Below are 19,377 nucleotides of genomic sequence, written 5' to 3' on the forward strand. Positions count from 1 at the left end.
CCATGGTTTCTCTCGTCTCTCAATAGCGAATCGACGATTGATAACAAGAGGAACATGTTGTGTCAGCGACTAGGTTAACAAGAATGAGACGGCTTCTAGCCTGACTAGCTGGGAGATAAATAGGCCTCGTAATTTGACCTTGTACTATGTGAGCAAGTAACCGATGACAATTAATGTGATTAGGTGGTAGTTGCCATATTTAAGAGACGTACAACAACGAGACTATTGTAGGAAGTAGGAACACACTCTAGAGTAAATTCACTTGAATTTTTTGGCAAGATTTTCTCAGCGTGATTCACGAAAAATGACATGACGGAAAGCTCCACAAGCGACACGTGGACCTAATACCAACTGATGTAACGGAAGGGCTTTGTGCCAACTCAGATGGCGGAAGGCAACTTTATGCCAACTAACTTAGAGGAGAAGACAAAAAATACCCCATCTAGCGATATGTGCTCAAGTAACTACACCAACAACTTCAGTGCCCGTCAATAACAGAGAGGACCACTTTCCACCGATGAGCGGATTCTATATGTCGGTGGACACCTATCTAGGTGGCCATAGAATCATCGGGGAAGGATTTCCATTGATATATGAATTTCACGTAATATTAGTGGAGGTTCTGTGCGCTACCTGTGAGCCCCCATCCCAAACCGCCCGAGCCCCCAACATTTTTTAAACAACTACCAATGGTGGAGGTTCTGTGCGTAATATTAGTGGAGGTTCTGTGCGCTAACATGCATCACCGCCTGGGTTGGGGGCTCGGGCGGTTTGGGATGTCGTCCCAACTAGGTGCCATGACAAACCGGCTCAGTCCACGGTGGCTACTGATGGGCGTCGAGCCGCTTCAACGACGGGTGTGCTAGGCCCATGAGTGGGGGTGGGACCACACTGATCGATGAATGACATGCTAACCACATCAGTACCTCATGGAGAGTCTGTGCTTCTTTTCGTTGATGCTTCCCCTGCCGCTTGGATAGTTTAAGGTGCCAACCGGTACGTTGTAATGAGCCAAGCCATTTTGTTTTCTGTTTTTTTGTTGGGATGTGATGCAATGTTCCATGTACGCACAAGAGTAATTCTCTTGGCTGGTGTGTGACATGTAGAGGGTACCCGGCCTCCCTAGGTGACGTGTGCGGAAAAATGTGCATTGTGAGTTCTTCTCGTGGTACTTTTATTCTCGACCAAACCTTTAGATTAGGTAACAAATCTGAGAAAGGATCGAATGTGCGGTCATTATTGTTTATTCCACATTTTATTTCTACTTTTTTTTTACTTCATATCATGATAGCCCTGGATACGAAAATGGTGAATGGATCTTAGCCGCCATAACCATTGAGTATAATATTTTATAAATGCTACTCTCTCTGATCCTAAATTCTTGACTTAAATTTGCCTAAATATGAATGTATTTATTCTTAAAAAGCGTCTAGATACATATAATATTTTGACAACAATTTAGGATCAGAGAGAGTAATTACTATTGTAGTATTATGTATCCTGTCAATAACAGAGTCCAAACATAGATATTTTTGAACTTCGCTGAAATCAAATATTTTGTAGCCAATTATTAAATTCGCACATTCAGAATGAGTCCTAAGACTTAAAGGAAACATGACAATTCCTCTAAAATCACAACCATTCATGAACATAAAGAATGAACGTTTTAAGGGTATACTTTTGAAGTTCTAAGAATCTAGAATTAAACACCACGGCCTCCAAACAAATCAGGAATATCGCCCACCCGATTAACTGAGAAAAATAATAATCTCCGCAACATATCTAGCACAAAACGACTTTCGCCGGGGTGGACCCACCGACACGGCGACACGTCAAGACACTTAAGGCAGAGTCACGCCCCGGTTCCTTACGATTCCAAAGTGAGCAAACGAACTTGTAGCTAAACCCCTATGCCCCTCTATCTTTAATCCGGGCGGATCCTAAGGTATAAATCTCTCTCTCCCCCTTTCCTTCTTCGTCTCCAAGAACAACAAATCCTCTCTCTCCCTTTCCTTCCTCGTCTCCAAAAACAACAAATCCAGGGGGTTCGAAGGAAGGAAGGCAATATCTGATCTACCGAATTCTCGTTTCCATCCTTGTCGTACTCAAAGGCGTGAGCTTTCTGCTCGAAGGGGATGGCGTCGGCGGCGGTGCAACTTGAAGAGGAGGATGAGCTGCGGTTTGAAGATCTTGCGAAGGAGATGGAGCGGTTCGGATTGCACGAGTGGTTAGAGGTTGAGGACAACGGGCAGCACCACGAGGACACAGCAGCTACCGCGACGGAGGGTCTGTTCCCACTTCCGGTGGCTGTTGGTGTTGGGCCCAGAAGAGAGAGGGACTTGTACCGTCCCGACGAATTGCGCTTCCCGGGCGATCATCTCGGCCGCGGCCACGCCCATGCCCTTCACAACTTCCCGGGCGCCGGATCTGTTCGGCCGCACGCTGCTTGGCCTAGTTTCTCCAGCGACGCGTACATGACACCGCCGTGGGCGTGGCCTGGGCGCTCAGCGGCCATCAACACCCAGCTCGATGACTACATCGTGTATCTCGCCAAGAACGAGCAAATGGTGCTCGACACGCTGTTCTCTGGCTCCCCTGTGGACGCCCAAATCGTGGCTGATCTGATAGTCCGGTACGCCGTCCATCTCTTGGAGAGCAGCCATGGGAACCGTCTGCTCGATCTAGTCCTCAACCACTGCAACCATAGCCTCCACGGCTTGATCGTCGCCAGAATCACCCGAGACAAGAACAGGTTCTTCAGGATTTGTGGTCAAAGGCATGTGTATACAGCATCAGGTTTCTCGTTGTTATTTTCTTTCTTCTAGAGTTGTTACAAAAGATCTTATGAAGTTTGTTCGATATGTTTCAGGTCAGATGAAGTGGCCAGGGTGATCAGGTCTTGCAGATCAGTGAAATCGCTTCAGCTTCTGAGAAATGCCATCATGCCATGGATAGCTCCATCCATGATGCATCAACTTGTGACGGATTCGAATAGACTCAGAGTGGTGCAGGCCTTCGTGCAGTGTGTTCCTGATCCCTACTTTGCTAAGGTATTTCGATTTTTTCTTTTCTTCCTCTATCCAGATTCCTAGTGCGGAATTTGATGCTAATGTGAGATTGTGCTTAGTAATAGTAACATCTTGCATGATTATATATGTAGTTGTTTCTAAAAGGTACTCAACCATAAGCAGAGATCTTGTTTTTTATTGTGTTTCGTTCGTGAACCCTTACCATATAGGGTAGTTTCATATCAAGTTGTTTCTTTCTTGTTAGAGTAAGGTTAGCAAGGCAATGTTGTTTTTCTGCCTTATAATGGTAAAACGGGTATATACATGCATGCCTTCGAAAATAACAATTCCTTAAAATACCATAAGACGGTCATAATAACTATTTAGTGGTCCACAACATCTCAGCATCTGAAAAGTGCCCATATTGTAGAGCTAAATTTGGCTCTTCTACATGCTATGATTAAAGCTTCAAGTAAAATGAGGTTTATTAGCCCTACAAACATATTTCTTGGACAAGCAACGGAACCAAACATGCATTTGACTTTCGTTCTGCGCTTGGTTATATATAGTTTTTTCAACTAAATTCCAATTCTTCTGTAGACCATAATACACTTCCCCTCTCATGTTGTGCCATGTTAATTTGATATTGATAAAGTGACACCAATTAAGAGGTCCAGACATGAATTTAGGTCTAAAGTTTTTAGTTCTAATCTGGATGGTTATGTTCTGCTGAACCATATTTTACTATTTTATCTTCTTTATCTTTGCTAACTCTGTTGCAACAGTTCATAAATCATCTCTCAAATGTTCTTGTGAGGGCTGAGAACAAGGCCATATTACAGAATTTTTTCACATGTTTACTTGCAGTTTAAATTGCTATTTTCCCTCCTGCTGTGGCCAGGATTCCTCTTATTTCATTGTTTCATACTTTGACACTTACTGTTATATATTGGCAGTTCATTTTTGATGCTATTGCTAAGAACTGCTTAGCACTTGCTTATGGTTCGCATGGAGTGTCCCTGTTGCGAAGCTGTCTGGAGCATGCTGAATGGACAGAAAAGGATGATGTGTTGTCTAAAATCTCTTGTTGGAGCATTGAACTTGCTCAAAATCGTTTTGGGTAACCCATTTTTCTGAATTTTGATGATATCCTACTGGCCCCCATTTATTCCATGCAAATACATTAAACTGTCATTTGATAGTAATTAACTAGTTGATATTTTTGGTATTTTCAAGTATAGACGTTGTTGACTTGTTAGACAATAATTCAAACTTAACTCAAGTCTTTGTGTCAATCTCTACTTGTCATGTGTAAATGGAGTTAGATTAGTAGTAAGGTTTTGCACCTACAATATATTTTCATAATAAAGGGTAGTTTAAGTCATACATGTTGTTGAAGGGGATCAATGGTACATAATTTCTACTACTTCCGTTTCATAAAAATTGGCGCGGTTTTGAACTAACTCTATGTCAAAACCGTGCCAATCTTTATGGAACGGATGGAGTACTAGTCACCAATAGTTTGCTGCAGACTTGCCAAACGAAATTACTAGATGTTACTGTTGGTAAAACTATTAGAAGTTATTATCAAGTTAAAGATAGGGGTGTGGTTGGTCCTCCATGTCCATTATGTGAAATCTATTGTCTCATTTTTTTATTTTTCTGGTACCACCTCAGTTAACTCTGGGATCTCTTCATCTGTGAATCACGAACTGGTCCCTGAACGGCTTACCATTTCTCTTTCCTTTTTCGTTCACAGAAACTACATTGTTCAGGATGTCTTAAAACAAAGAAACCCATCGCACCTGGCAATTATTGCATCCTGCTTCAGAAATAATTATGTGCTACTCTCAAAACAGAGATATAGCAGTAATGTGGTGGAAACATGCTTACAAGTATTTGTTGATGCTGAGAGATTTTTCATTATTGATGAATTGATTTGGTGTCCCCACTTCAAAGATTTAGTGACACATGAGTTCGCTAACTATGTTATCTCCAGAGCCCTTGGAACTTGCACGGTGAGTTGCCTCAGCCAACAGCCCAATATTTATTTCCACGGTGTATTTTCTATTACAGAAACACTAATCTCACTAGTTCCTCCTTTGTCTAGTTTCCTCTACAGCATCGTTTGGCCACTGCCATACTTTCCCTTCAAAATGTTAATCGTCGCCACCCCCATTGTTTGAAGATGTTCAAAATACTATCTGATCTTGGCTACAGACATTGAAAATGAGAGCTAATAGGTAACAAATGCTCTTTACATTTTCTCCATGTGTAGTTAGGTTGATGGATAGTAAGAATATACTGATTCACTCATCTTGGCAGGGTTTCAGCATAAACTGATCATGTATACTCCAGGAATTTTGGCCGGCGATGTTGTGAAGTCAACTGATAGACCGACTTTGTTTCATTTTGTAGTGTGCTTGTTGGTTATACTTTCGTCTGGAGATGTTGTGTGCTGGTTGTACTAGAAAGGATTTAGCCTGTGCGACCTTGAATTTGTCTCGTGATGTGTTGTGCTCTTTTGGTGCATGTTGGATGTCTCCAAGAGTTGTTGTTAGCTGTTACTTCTGAAGTTTGGTGCCTGTTGTCAAAAGGTGAACAATGTTCTCCGCAGTTAAGAGAAAGATGTAGTCTTTGTTAATCTTCCCTTGATGTATTCCTTTTTTTTGTTTTTTTGTGCGAAGGTCCCTTGATGTGTTCCTCTTCTTTTAAGGCATTTTGAGTTTTGTTTGTTCCACAGGTTGCATTCATTGATAGATTTTCTTTCTTCTTTGCACAAGGAGTTCTCGTTTAGAAGCATTGGATTTTGTGTTTACCTATAGTATGCATGGCTTTATGAAGAGAAAAGGACAATTTTAAAATTATTTTCTTGCGTGGAGCAAAAGATGAGTCAACTTGTGTTACGTGCGCCATTTGTTATTTTTTCACTAAAGAAATGGAGCATGGAAATAGTATTTCTTGTGTACGAGTAGACAGTTAATTACTAGAGAGTTTTTACGGTATCCTGTACTCCTTAGTGACTACTACAGTACCTAACAAATCTAGCCCTACATCTTTAGGGGTTACTTCGTCTTTTTGTCATGGGCTAATTTTGATTTCCATCTGTTGTTCGTTTGATCAAGCATCACGACTCCCAGTCAAATCCCGATTGACCAAATCGGTAGCAAGTTATTCTTCTCCCATCATGGCGGCTTCCTGCGGTCCTGCCCTATCACTTGCATCGGCTGTTCTGCTCTTCTGCCCTGACCCAGTCCTGCCATCCGTTCTCTCGGCCATATCAATGCCTTTAATCCTGATGCCCACTAACCATCAAAGGTGGGCTGAGCCCATCGGTGGTGACAACGCGGTGGTGAATCCCCGTCCTAGTCACTGCAACTAGTTAATTCAAGGATTAAGGCTTGAGTTGATATCCTACAAGGAACGAACGTTGATTCATTGAGTAATTTTCCAATTTTTGTAAATTCAGCGAACTTAATTGAAAACTCACAATTAGAAATTTACCCCTAAGACGGTGATACTCCTAAATTTATAGAGATGGTACTCCTTGAGCCTTGCAGCGGAGTACCGGACAAGATTAGCCATTAGATCAGGAAAAATAGACGGCTCATATTTATCTCAGGGACCGTAAAAGAGCTCGGTTACTATGATGGCAAAGTAGAGAGTATGTCATTATCCACAATCAGTGGATAAATAAAAATAAATTGGACGGTTACGATTAAACATGATGGCAAACTCGTGTTTTTTGTATCGGCTACTCAATATTTTCTGAGAATTGAAGTACTCAATTTTGTAAATCACATTTACACCTTTATGAACTGAAAGAAGCATCATAAGTAAATTGTATCCCTCATTCCATATTCTAGGGTATCTTTGTATTTTGAGTTTCATTTTTGACCAATAAAATGTGGGTTATTTAGTGTTTACAAATACATTTCAAAGATTGTTTGTTTGGGTGGGGGCGCTCAATATGCAGGCCTAACTCTAGATTGCATGCAGACTTCCATGCACAGCCTGCGTATGGTCCAAAGAAGCAACCTTACCTCTTTCATGTCATTTCATCATGTAGAAACCTCTTCCATGTTTATCATTGCTTTCATGCAATCTGTTGCCTAGAAACCATTATGAATAGCACAATCTTGGACAAGGGCATGACCTTCATAGCAAGACATCACCTCCAGGCTTTGTTCCGATCAATATACTGAGCTCAGATTAGCATACCTCGGGTTGACCTTAAACTCGGGTTGTCTAGAATACCTCTTCTAATGCTTTGTTTCGTAAGGATCGTCAGTGGTGAAGGCCACATGCAGTGGCGGAGCCAGCCCAAGGCTGTAGCCTGGGCACTGATGCTTAATTTTCATGATTTAGGTGATTGGACACCATTAGAATCGTTGTTTTTTCCTTGGGGTGTGCCGCCGGGAAGCCTGGGCACATGCCCGTGGTGTCCCCACGGTGGCTCCTCCAGTGGCCACATGGCTAACGAAATTAGTCACTGCTGGTGTTGGTTAAAACCAAACGTCAGGGTGACAATGATATTCAACTGGAATTCAAATCGCATAAAAAACAATGCACAAAATATGAATTTCTCATTGCATTGCATACACTTTTTTTTTGCGAGGACAATGCATTGCATACACGATGGAACACATTTCATTGCATTGCATACAATATCGCACATACATTGAAACACATACTAATACCTAATGTCACCAGCATCGCAAAAGGAGCAATGGTCAAAGGATGCAGAAGAAGAGAGTGACTAGGAAGGACATAAAAGGTAGTGTGGCCTTGGAAGAAGAAAGCATGGGAGGAAATGAAGGAAGGAAGAAGAAAGCAATGGAGGAAAAGAAAAGATCGGGTTGATGGAGGAGGAAGAAGAAGAAGATCAGGAAGGTGGGAGAGGCTTGAAGAAATGAAAAAGAAATGGAGAGGTGTTTTGAACACCTCTGTGACTCGTTGCGTCACCCGACTGTAGTCTACTTCCGAAGACAACGACAAGAAGATATGTTTGAGTTTGGATCTTGCGCTGACTAAGCTTTCGTTGTCGAAGAAGATGACGACGACATGTCATTGTTGGGGCGGCAACCGGTGCGACATACGAGAAGTGATGGGAGGCAGATGCACACAAGGCTCTTTAGGACGAATCATGGTGGAGCGAAGTGAGTGCCATTGCTTACGGTCTCGGTTTTTAAGACGGGCTTCTCTGAGAAGTTGCTTTTATCCGGGATGGGTGGAGCGAAGGTGGGGAAAGCGATGAGGCAGTGAGCAATAGCTCCATGGGTTGGGGGCAGGATGAGGAAACGGAGTTGGTTGTGAACGATCGAAAATTAGTCCCCTTTACTCGTCGACGGAAAGATCGACCGGTTTATAAGATAGGACAAACCATTAACGCTATATTAGAAAATGATACTACCGAAGGTAAAAAAAAAAGCAGTGCAGAAGAGACGGAATTGCTAGTTTGCTATCTGGAGTGCAGCCAGCTCCTTCAGCACAACTCGTCGCCGCCCATTTTCTCAAAAAAGAAAAAACGAAGTACACAGTTCAAATAAACCAACCATAATCGAGCGGACAGCCCACCAGGAGGAACATAACTCGTCTCTTTCGTTGCTCTGACTGTCTGACGCCACAGACGCCGCTTCTGCTCGCCCGCCGATTGATGGAGCCCACGGCGCCGCAGCGCGGCACCAAGCGGCCGCTACTCGCGACTACGGCCGGCGACGACGACGATGGCCGCTCCGCTCTCGAGTAAGTCAACCCAAAAGCCCCTCCCTCGGGCTCAACCCCTTCATGTTCCCTTCCTCTCTCGTCGGGACCTCGCGTTAGGGTTTCGCTCTCGGGTTTCACCCGCTGTTTTCTGCGGTACAGGGACCGCAGGGTGCGGTTCCCCAAGGGGAAGAAGGCCAAGTACCGCGACCCCGCTGCCGCGGAGGGAGGCGCCGCTTCGGAGGACATCGACAGCCTGATGAACCCCGAGCTCGCGGCGGTGAGGCGAGCACGGCGGCGCCACCGTAGGGACGGGGATGACACGCAGGGCACTTCAGATGTCAAGGGCTTCGAAATGCGCTACAAGGTATTCACTGTTGCTCTTCCTCAGAGTTGCTTCAGACTTCAGAGGGCTTTCTTTTTCTGTCGATTGTATAGCTAAGATTCTTATGCAAGTGATTATAACCTTCAAATCATGTGTCAGAATTTACAACATGTGCCTCCACGCCCATATGGGTAGCACAGCTGGACATATGAAATAGGGGTTTATAGGTGAAATTGTTGCTGCTATAGTATGTTGTCTTGACTTTCTTCTATGCATTGTTTCTATTGCTTTTAATGCACTTTTCGTTTGTTTGTGGTGAGGGTGCAACCAATAAAGTATGGTAGTGTTTGGATGTGAGAATGAGGTGGAATGTAATGGAATGTTATTTATGGACATAATGCGGTAACTTGCCAACTTGGGAGAACTGTCTAGTAACATAGAATGGTTCCATATGGTTTCTGAAGGACTTGCTGGAAAATTGCAATCCTAGGGCATTAAAGATCAAAATTGGGAAGTTTCTTTTTTTGCATTATGTGTGCTCCGCTAAACTTCTGATGAAAACAGAATAATAGGACCAAACATCAAACAGAAAAATGTAGTGGTGTATACAAGGCCTCTGCAAAATGGTTTAGTATATATGGTTGTAAAGTGAACTTGATTATTTTATTATGCTTTTCACCTTACGACTAAATATTATGTCGCTTTGTTTTCCTTTGTTTTGTTCATCATAAAAAGGCTAGTGATTATGACTTCGCCTTTCCCTTTTTCATATTCTGAATTCCAAGTCCGACGCAATATTTATTTCCTGCAGTTTTCCCTGCTTATCATTGAAAGCATATGAATATTAGGCATAAGTATGAAGCTAACCACTTTGTTATCATTGTCAGATAACACAGACTTTGATGTTCAACAGGATGATGCCAACTTTATTGATGATGGTATTCAGATAGAACCTTTTAACTTGGAGCAAGAGAGGGAAGAAGGGTACTTTGATGAAAATGGGAACTTTGTGGAGTTCGCAAGAGGCAATGATATGAAGGTACTGCCTGTTTTATGTTTGCTGTCTTTGTTGTCTTGCGACAAGTTACAATCTGTCAATTTGGTGACACAAGCACCTGTTTGTTGTAGGATGCCTGGTTAGATAATGTTGAAGTTGACACAAAGTATGCTGAAAAAGTTCAAAAGAAAAAGGACAAAGAAGAGGAATTCCAGGATCTTTCTTCTGACGATATTGGAGTTATAAAAAGGAGAATAGCAAACATGCTTGAACCAGCTGAAACAGTACGCCCGGTTGCAGCTTTCGTATAGTTTTAACATTAAAGTAACCCTATTTTCCATGTAAGATTGCAAGTTATGATGACAGCTAGCAAAAACAGCCCTTTGCATTAAGGCAAGCAGTAAGAATCATACTCCCTCCGTCCCATATTAAGTGTTGAAATATTACATGTATCTAGACGCTTTTTAGGTATAGATACATGCATATTTGGGCAAATTTGAGACACTTAATATAGGACGGAGGGAGTACTATTTTTTAAGATCGTTGTACTTGTGCTTAGTTAGTGAATGTCTGAGTCATAGTGTATAATGACAATTGACAGACCGTTAGTACTTCTGTTATGATTTGGACACCCTTGTTAATTTATGCCAATGGATTCCGCTCTTGTACTTTGTCATTATGATAGTTCTTGACAGACAGTTAGCTTTACTAGAGATGATTTAGTGAATTAGTTTGACTATAGCCTGTAGATACCTCTTTAAAAAACTATAGACTATAGGTACTTGTTGCCTCAAACCTGACAACAGAGGTTACTGCTTTCACTCACATCTTTGCTCTGCTTATATAGATAATCAATTTATCAATCTGAATTTCACAATATCTCCATAAAACACAATGTCTGTCCATTATCATTTCAAATGGAGACTAAGAACAAGCATGCTCTTGATATCCTCGTGTGCTGCATGTTTCTTTCTCCTTTGTTGAGTTAATAAATAAACTGATCTGCACCAAACGAATCCAGAAACTTTTGCATTTCTTGGTTCACTGTATTTCTAGTTCTAGGAGCGCATGTTCTTATTATCAGATCTTAGGCCAAATATTCTTGAAAGCTCTCATATAATCATAACCTTGTCTGCTATGTCACGTCAATTGTTTGATCTCCATAAATCTAAAGCTGAAACATGCAATGATCGAAACCTATCATGAGAAAAGGGTAACATTGTGAGACCTTTTCTACTAGTAGTATTCAGATTTTTATTATATGGTAAATCTTTTCTTGAATCATGTTCTGCCAGATAATACAAGCTTTGAAACGATTGAAGAATACATCCACTGATCAACGTGGAAAAATGACTGAAGGGACCAAGCGCATATTTGATGAGCTGACAGAAGCTGCCATGAAGCTGATGGAGAATGGGGAATACAGTATGTGTCCCTTTTATGTTTAAAATTTAGTTTGTTTATTTTTGGCCATCCATTAATTATTTCAGTATGGCAATACATTTTTACCGTCCAATGATTTGCACCTCATTCCATTTTTGTGTAGATGTGTATTCAGATGACCGGGAAACATTTGTTCGTGAGGCTGGTTAGCCCCCTCCCCCTCTTATTGCCTGCTTACTTCTTGTTTTGTCTTTTTAGAATCACCATATTCGACTACTTCTGATACTACGATGTGTTCGCAGTTTCAACTTGGAAACAGTAGTGCATTCATGTTACTAGTAAAAACTGAATATATTTGACTATTAATGAATGATGGATGAAAATTGAGACGATTGTAATTGTGTATGCTAGAATACATATGATTGATAGCAGGTACCAGTTTTGTGGCACCATTTCAGTAAAAGTTTAAAAAATACATAGATGGTGCATTTTAGGTCATCTCCATTTTCCACCCATCTTACTGCAGTTATCACACGCATACATTACCACCCAACTGATCCATTTCCCTCTTGAGTAAAAGGACTTTACATGGTTCCTGCAATTACAAATGCTGGAGCTAGCATAACTGTCCATTTGAGATGGTTATTGACATAACTTAGTCAAGCTAAGATGATAACTCAAAAATACAAAATATGTAATTTACCCCCATTTAAAACATGCACGTACTGATATATGGCAATAAGAAACTATCTCCAGATAATAGAAAATTAGAAAAATCAGATAGAGCCCGTTCATCTAAAAAACCATGAGGTTATTGGCTACTTCTATAGTTATATGTGTAGTCTTGTAGCTGTATGGCCATTATGCTATTTTAGTACCTATTGTAAATTATTCCAGTCGTAATGGGGATCACATCTGATGACATGTTTCCATCATTTTGCCTTTTGCAGAGGGTTATGAACGTCTAGCGCGTGCCCGACTTGGTATACCAGAAGTTGAAGAAGATATGTTTGCAGATACCACAGAGGATGACCCAACTACCTCGTCTGTGCTGGAGATGGACCATGGTCCTTCAGCTGCCAATACCTCTGCAACAACTGTTCCATCAAATGATGATGATAGTAACTTTGACATGTTTGGGGACAATGATAACCCTGATGTCAATTGTCATTCTGATGCGAAAACCTTAGATGCAGAGAGTAAGTTATCCCAGTGCCTCTTCTTTATGCTGAGCAATGATACCCTCCCCTTTCTTCATTTTTTTTTTTCATCTGGTACTTTACAGTATTTGGTAGTAACAACAACTTTTGGTTATGCTTGCAGAAGCTGGTAATGGGAGTGCGGACTCAGATTATGTATATGATCCATCTTCTGGGTAGGTTATAGGTTTTACCTGTACTATTTGCCCCAGTTGCACTTTCTTTAAGTATATAAATATTAGGTTTTCTTTACGACCAGAGTTATGTTATAGTTGGCTGTACTATTTGCCCCAGTTGCACTTTCTTTAAGTATATAAATATTAGGTTTTCTTTACGACCAGAGTTATGTTATAGTTGGCTGTCGTACTATTGACTTTGTTACTTCTGTTGATTATACTTCCTTTTTTATTATTATGTAGTTACTACTATAGCAGCAGCACAGGCTATTACTATGATTCTGCATCTGGGTTTTATTGCTCTGCATCTACAGGAACCTGGTATTTTCCTTTTGCATATGTCTTTCATTCAGTCAATTTATGTGCGACACCACTTTCTGCTGGATGCAGCAACAATCTGTTGTGTTAGGACTACTATGCTTTATGTTTTCCTGACATACCATGGTTCCCTTTTGGTTAGCTGTACGTTAGTGGTAATCTTTACTCGGTTACTCCTATAAAAGACTCAATTGTTTCGGCGGTCTGTCACCTTCGGACCACGTCTTTTTTTTTGCATCACTTGTTGATGTAACACAAATTATTGAGATGACCTGAGTACATGATCTAAGATAATAGTACAACATTCTCTTTAAACAAGATTTTTTAAGTCCTTACAGTATCAATTGCTTGGAGGAATCCAATACCGTTGTAGTAAAAAAGGTGTACCCCATGGTTCATTTTAAGTGGGTAACTACTGCTCGTGAAGCACCTCTACCCCATGATTGATTTTAAGTAGGGTCCCAGGTTGAAGTATTTTTATGTTTCATATTTGATGCATGGTCAAATAGCTACAAAATTTATCCAACATAGCTTTTGACACAAGGTTTGGCTTTGTCAGTTTAAACGGACACTGGTCTGTGGAGACAGGGCTCACATCCAAACCATTCTGTCCCTGTCATCCTATGTAACCCACTGAAGGATATGCAGGCTCTGCTTTTTTTTTTCTTTAGCAGAACAAAGTTCTTAGTCTGTATCCATATGATATACCTTCAATTTTTGTAAATGACAGAACCCAGTCTATGTGCCGGCAGTATATATACTGATGTGTTATATCAATGTGCAGGTACTCCTACGATGAACAATCAGGCACATACAATGAAATGCAGGGTGAACAAACTGGCACACACAAAGAAATACAGGGAGATAGCGTCAAGGAGTAGCCAAGTCGTAGCCAAGGTTACCCCGGTGTTTTCCAGTGCAGGGTGTAACTTCAGTTTTTCATTAGAGGGCTATTTGGATCTCAACTTCCAAGATAGAATTGCCTATCCTTGCAGTGTCATATGTAGAAGGGAAAGATCATGAGATGTCGGCATATTGCTGGTTGCAGAGCTTTGAATTGTCATTTTGTACCACTTGCGTCGACTCGTTTGCACTGACCCCATCTTGATCTTAAAATCTGTGACACGTGTTGTGATATATAGCCCTCGTATTTGCATTGGGCAAACTTGGAAACTGGAGGTTTAAGTGAAACTTTATCAGATGATGAGACCGAAAGAAGCATCGGTTGAATGGTCGTTCCTGATTTAAGTTGTTTTTAACATCGTCTGTGATTTATTTTAATTTTAGAAAATCTCAGGTCAAGTATGTGAGCAAGAAGCAAGAACGAAATAATGCAACGAAAATTGTGCGCGAGCTTCAATTTAGGAATTTTCAAATCACCTCGGTTGCATATTTCTGATACGGTTCTCATACAGGAACGGGGTCGTGTAGGTGATATGTGGTTGCTGTGGTCTACGAAAGGCCTCGTGATCGGATCGACGGAGATACGGATCCGTGACGGGCGGAGCAAACCGACACGAATTGGACGGAACCGACACAAAGAACCGAATGGTTCTTTGTGTTAACAAAGGCGTGAGCCGTGTGAGTGCGTTTTCTGACCTACTTCCTCCATTCCTAAGGTTTTGCTACTCCCTGTGTCCATGTTATTTGTCTTAAATTTGCCTAAATATAGATGTATCTATATTTAAAAAGCGTCTAAATACATGTAATATTTTAACAAGTATTTTACTCCTGACCGGAGGGAGTACTGTTTTCTAGTGGGCTGCCACGCTGTTATATCTGTTTGCACGCACAAGTGTGAAGCTTGAATTAATCTTTGTGGAGAACGAAGTTTTCCTTTTATACAAAAAAAAACTAGACGAAAAGAGTATCCAATGCTCCTGCCCCTCTAGATATATATGACAGTGGTACCCCAAAATGTTACTCCATCTGATTCATAATAAGTGCCTCAGATTTCCCGCTCAAAAAAAAAGTGTCTCAGATTTAGTACAATTTTGTACTAAGTTAGTCGACATTTATTATGGATTGGAGAGAGTGTAACTTTAAAAAAATTAAGAGTCGACAAGACGATGGATAATCTATAATCTTATGATCTTGTAAAATTTCAAACTAACCAAATTTGATCTGCTCATAGAGAAATAAAAAAGATAAATCTAATCATGGATTGGTTTGAGTCTTTTGTACTTTTTGTGTGACACTATACACGCTAGAGTTGTCTTTTTAATTTCTCCATTGTTAGTCGAATTTGAGTTTGAATTTGATAAAAATTATACGAATATCTAACTATCTTATATACTCTCTTGACTTTTCTAAAAAAAAGCATAACATTTTATAGGAGCACCGGATATTCTCTCGGCGGGAGGTGCAGGATTTCGGCCCATATAGTGACGCTTTGGGCGTCTGAGTTTGACTTTTCATGGTCTCTAGTACACGCGTGGTAAAATTTACCGCTAATTTACATCACAATATCGTGGTATATGGAGTAAAAAGCTCTATTTCCACTGGAGCTTGAGGGCCCTGGGAGGGCGAGATCTGGTTCCCGTCTGGCGTGATAACCGGCATTAACGCGACATGTGATCCTGGTTAAGTAAAATACTCACGCGGTCGTAATATTATTGACGAGGTGTCAAGTTAGTCCTAAAATTACTAAACTGCATATTTAGGTCCCAATTGTTTGCTAAGTGTGTCACGACAGGTCCTACGCTCGTCCAGGAGCGTTTGACCGGCCTACGTGGCGCGTTGAGTGAGTACACGTCAGCCAAAGAGCCCGCTGGACATAACTAACGTGAGGAAAAATGCATCCACGATCCTAATATTATTGACGAGGTGCAAAGTTAGTTCTAAAATTATTAAACTGCATATTTAGGTCATAATGTTTTGTTAAGTGGGTTACGAGAGGTCCTAAGCTCGTTTAGGAGCGTTTGACCGTCCTACGTGACCGAATACACGTCGGCTAAGGGGACTTTTGTGATAATTGGCGCTATGAATGTTACACAACACGAGGATGGTCGAAGGTGTACAGCAACGAGACGAAACTAGTAACCAAGGAGCCACGGCTCGAGGAGGCCATTGGCTGACGCGGTGTACAGCGACGGCACGCAGTGTGCTCGGGACCGCACGTAACGGCGCAAATGTTGTTCACGTTCCCGACGATACAGGGCATTAGCGCAGGACTCGCTTGTGGCTCTAGCTTCGGCGGAGAAAGACGGTCAAGGCAACGCAGCTTAGATACCGTGGGGGGCGCGGGGTCGGTCGTAGGTGTCACGGAGAACGAGGTTAGGACCTGTCGTGGCCCACTTACCAAAAAAATAGGACTTAAATATGCAGTTTTAGTAATTTTAGGACTAACTTGGCACTTTGTCAATAATATTAGGACCGAGGGTGCATTTAATATAATTTTATAGCTTCAATCATGTCCAGCAGGCCCTTTAGCTGACGTGTATTCGGCCAGCGCGTCACGTAGGCTGGTCAAACGTTTTTGGACTAGCTTAGGACCTGTCATGACACACTCCTCCAAAAAATTGGAACTAAATATGAAGTTTAGTAATTTTAAAACTAACTTGACACCTCATCAATAATATTAGGATCGCGGATGTATTTTACTCGATCCTGGTTTAACACAGGACATATAAATTGCTCTAAAGCTAATATGGTCGGAGACTGTCAAGTTTTACTGTCCTTAATAATGTCCCTAGTGGCATATATCTTCCGTCCGGCTGACCGGTTGATCAGTCAAGTCAAACCCAGCTTGTATTCACACGTACGTATACATATATAAGTGCAGCTGTGTTACATGCAAGTTGCAACTTTCAAGGAGCTGCACTGATAACCATATACAGATCATGCGGCGTGTGCGCCCCATGCATTCGCATGCACGATCCATCGTGTATTGATATAGAAAAGGCCGGTGTCCCGTTCCATCGATCTAAGCTAGAATATCCTTCGTCTGAGTGACCGGTCAATTAGTCAAAAGTCAAACACAGCTTCAATTCATACGTACGTACTTGTATCTAGACTAGACATGATGCAAATTGCAACAGCAAGGACGTACGTAAGGATCTACTTAAGCACGATCGAGACAGCACGCATTCCCGACAACCGTAAGCAAGTTTACACGGTACGTGTACGACATACGTGCGCAATGCATATGCGGCGCACCGTAGAAGACGTACGTATCTAGCACACGTGCGAGATCGAGTTCACATGAACCACGTCCGGATATGGAAACAACCACGCACACGCAGTACGAGCAGCTACAGCAGGGTTAGGAGAATTAATAGAAGGGCTAATAGAAAGTCGTTCTAATAAGCCCACCCGTGACACCGGCCACCCCGGCCCAGTTAAGATCTAGTCGGAGTCGCATGAAGAGAAGTGTCATCTCCGTACTCTCGTACAATTCAAATTCTCCAGATTCACAGAACATTTTTTTGACCGACCGATCAGTGCCTATAAATACGGAGCACATATGCAGCTACAGTATATACCTATCTCGGCCGATCATTGCTACTAGCTAGGACGTGCGGCGCCGACAAGCTAGGAGCAGGAAAAGAACAAGCTAGCTTGCAAGGTTGGGGTACGGCGAGCTAGCATGGGCAGTCTGTCCGTCGAGGCGCAGGCCATGTCCTGCTGCTCCTGCGAGGACGACGACGACGACGACGATGGAATGCCGCCGGAGCACCTGCGCGCCTTCGAAGCGTTCCTGGAGGAGGTGGTGCCGGTGGACATGATCATGGCGTCGCAACGGGAGGAGGAGGCGCGTCTCCGGCGCGGCGGGAAGCGGCGGAGCCACGAGGACGACATGAAGGAGAAACTCAGGCTGTGGGCAAGGGCAGTGGTCAAGCAGACAATGCGAAGGAGATGATCGAGCAGTAGGCGGCACGCGCGCGTGCAATTAATGCATACATGCAAGGATATTGTCGTTGGTTTTTCTATCCTTTGTTGAGGAGTTAGCTAGATAGGCTGAACATTTGTTGGATTCATTCTATTGACATCATGTAGTTGTGCATATGTATATATACGACAGTTAATTTAGTTTGTTCTTAATGAGTGTTTATTTAAGACAGCAAGTGCATCCACAACGGTAGTGTCCACAGTAAAATAGCACGTACAATAAGTTGTATCTGTAAGCTGATTTTACATTATCTATTGACATTAAATGTGTTGTTGTATTATGATAAAAAGGTTCAACTCTTAGTTTGACTCTTGGCGAATAGCCGGTTATCTTTTCTGTCCATTCTCTTTCTTCCTCATCAGCTCTCGAATCCATAGCTAATCCTACTTTCGATAGGACCGGTTGACAATTGAGTCCAATTTTCCCATTATTTGACTATCCACAATAGTGCGGAAAGAAAACCCGAAGGAATAGTGGCCTTGAGTTTCTCGCCCTTTTGTCCTAGGATTCGTTAATTCTCTTTCTCAATGGGATGGGGGCAAGGCTCGATGAAAACGAGATGGGATATAGACTTCGCAGAAGGAAGAGTTAGTTACCCTCGGTCTTCCTTCTTTCCTGAGAATCAAGGAAGTAGTAGCGACAGTCCTTTATTTCCCCCTTTAGACCAACTACAACAAGCTCGCTCCTTAGGTTAGCTCTCTGCAATGCCTTGCTTATCAAAATAGGACTTTCTGTAACCTTACCTTACGCTGAAAAACTGCACTTGTTGTCTCCGCTCCACTGAAACTTATGAAAAATAATGTTATTCTATCTATATCTTCAAGAGTTCCCTAGCCTGTAAGAGTCAATCAAAAGGCCTTTGTGCATGCCCTAATTGCCAAGCCAAATATAACTTGAAAATAAGAAGTTTAATAGGCCCGCTCTGGAAAGTTAAAAATAGACAAAACTATACCAACTGAGACACTAGTGAAAAAAAAACCTAACCTGCCTCCCAGATCGCTCTCGGGTGAATCCAGAGGCCGCCGCCGCCAAAAAAACAAGACTCTCCCGCCGCTACCCCTCCTCGCCGTCGGAGAAAGAGGCCGCCCCTGGCGGTGGACGGTGTCGGCGGGGCGTTTCCCTCCCATTTGGTAGCCTGTAGCTGCCTTCCCGTGCCGTCGCAACCTGCTCCCCATACGAGGCCACCCGGCAGCCATCCATGACCTCAGCCGGGGCTCAGCCGCCGCTCTTGGGGCCAGATCCGTAAGGCTCTAGCCATGGACGGACGAGATCCGGGGTGTGGGTCCCCCTGCGTGCCCTGCCGCTCCATCCATGTCCGCCGCTGCCCGCCCAAGAGCCGCTCCTTCCATGGCCGCCACGCCCGGTTCACGAGGCTCC

General features: G+C 42.5%; 2 protein-coding genes across 4 annotated transcripts; both read left to right on the forward strand.

Annotated features, from left to right (window-relative positions):
* The first annotated feature begins 1,822 nt into the window (after positions 1-1,822).
* Positions 1,823-5,717, forward strand: LOC100831466 (putative pumilio homolog 7, chloroplastic). Of its 2 annotated transcripts, XM_010241050.3 has the most exons (7): positions 1,823-1,945; positions 2,133-2,776; positions 2,870-3,050; positions 3,965-4,128; positions 4,768-5,026; positions 5,119-5,251; positions 5,334-5,717. In XM_010241050.3, exons 2-6 carry the CDS (start codon positions 2,136-2,138, stop codon positions 5,233-5,235), a joined length of 1,362 nt encoding a protein of 453 aa, XP_010239352.1. In that variant the 5' UTR covers positions 1,823-1,945; positions 2,133-2,135; the 3' UTR covers positions 5,236-5,251; positions 5,334-5,717. The 2 variants fall into 2 exon arrangements, with proteins under 2 accessions (XP_010239352.1, XP_024310799.1); XM_024455031.1 differs by having other exon boundaries at positions 1,866-2,776; positions 5,131-5,251.
* A 2,863-nt stretch (positions 5,718-8,580) lies between these two features.
* Positions 8,581-14,324, forward strand: LOC100831765 (CD2 antigen cytoplasmic tail-binding protein 2). 2 transcript variants are annotated; one of them, XM_010239818.3, is made up of 10 exons: positions 8,584-8,753; positions 8,874-9,078; positions 9,950-10,075; positions 10,165-10,317; positions 11,329-11,458; positions 11,580-11,621; positions 12,367-12,615; positions 12,740-12,791; positions 13,035-13,112; positions 13,894-14,324. In XM_010239818.3, the coding sequence occupies exons 1-10, from the start codon at positions 8,665-8,667 to the stop codon at positions 13,988-13,990; spliced, it is 1,221 nt and encodes a 406-aa protein (XP_010238120.1). In that variant the 5' UTR covers positions 8,584-8,664; the 3' UTR covers positions 13,991-14,324. The 2 variants fall into 2 exon arrangements, with proteins under 2 accessions (XP_010238121.1, XP_010238120.1); XM_010239819.3 differs by lacking the exon at positions 13,035-13,112 and having other exon boundaries at positions 8,581-8,753.
* The last annotated feature ends 5,053 nt before the right edge of the window (positions 14,325-19,377 follow it).

Source organism: Brachypodium distachyon, chromosome 4, assembly GCF_000005505.3.
Source record: "Brachypodium distachyon strain Bd21 chromosome 4, Brachypodium_distachyon_v3.0, whole genome shotgun sequence".
In the NCBI taxonomy this organism is placed as follows: Eukaryota; Viridiplantae; Streptophyta; class Magnoliopsida; order Poales; family Poaceae; genus Brachypodium; species Brachypodium distachyon.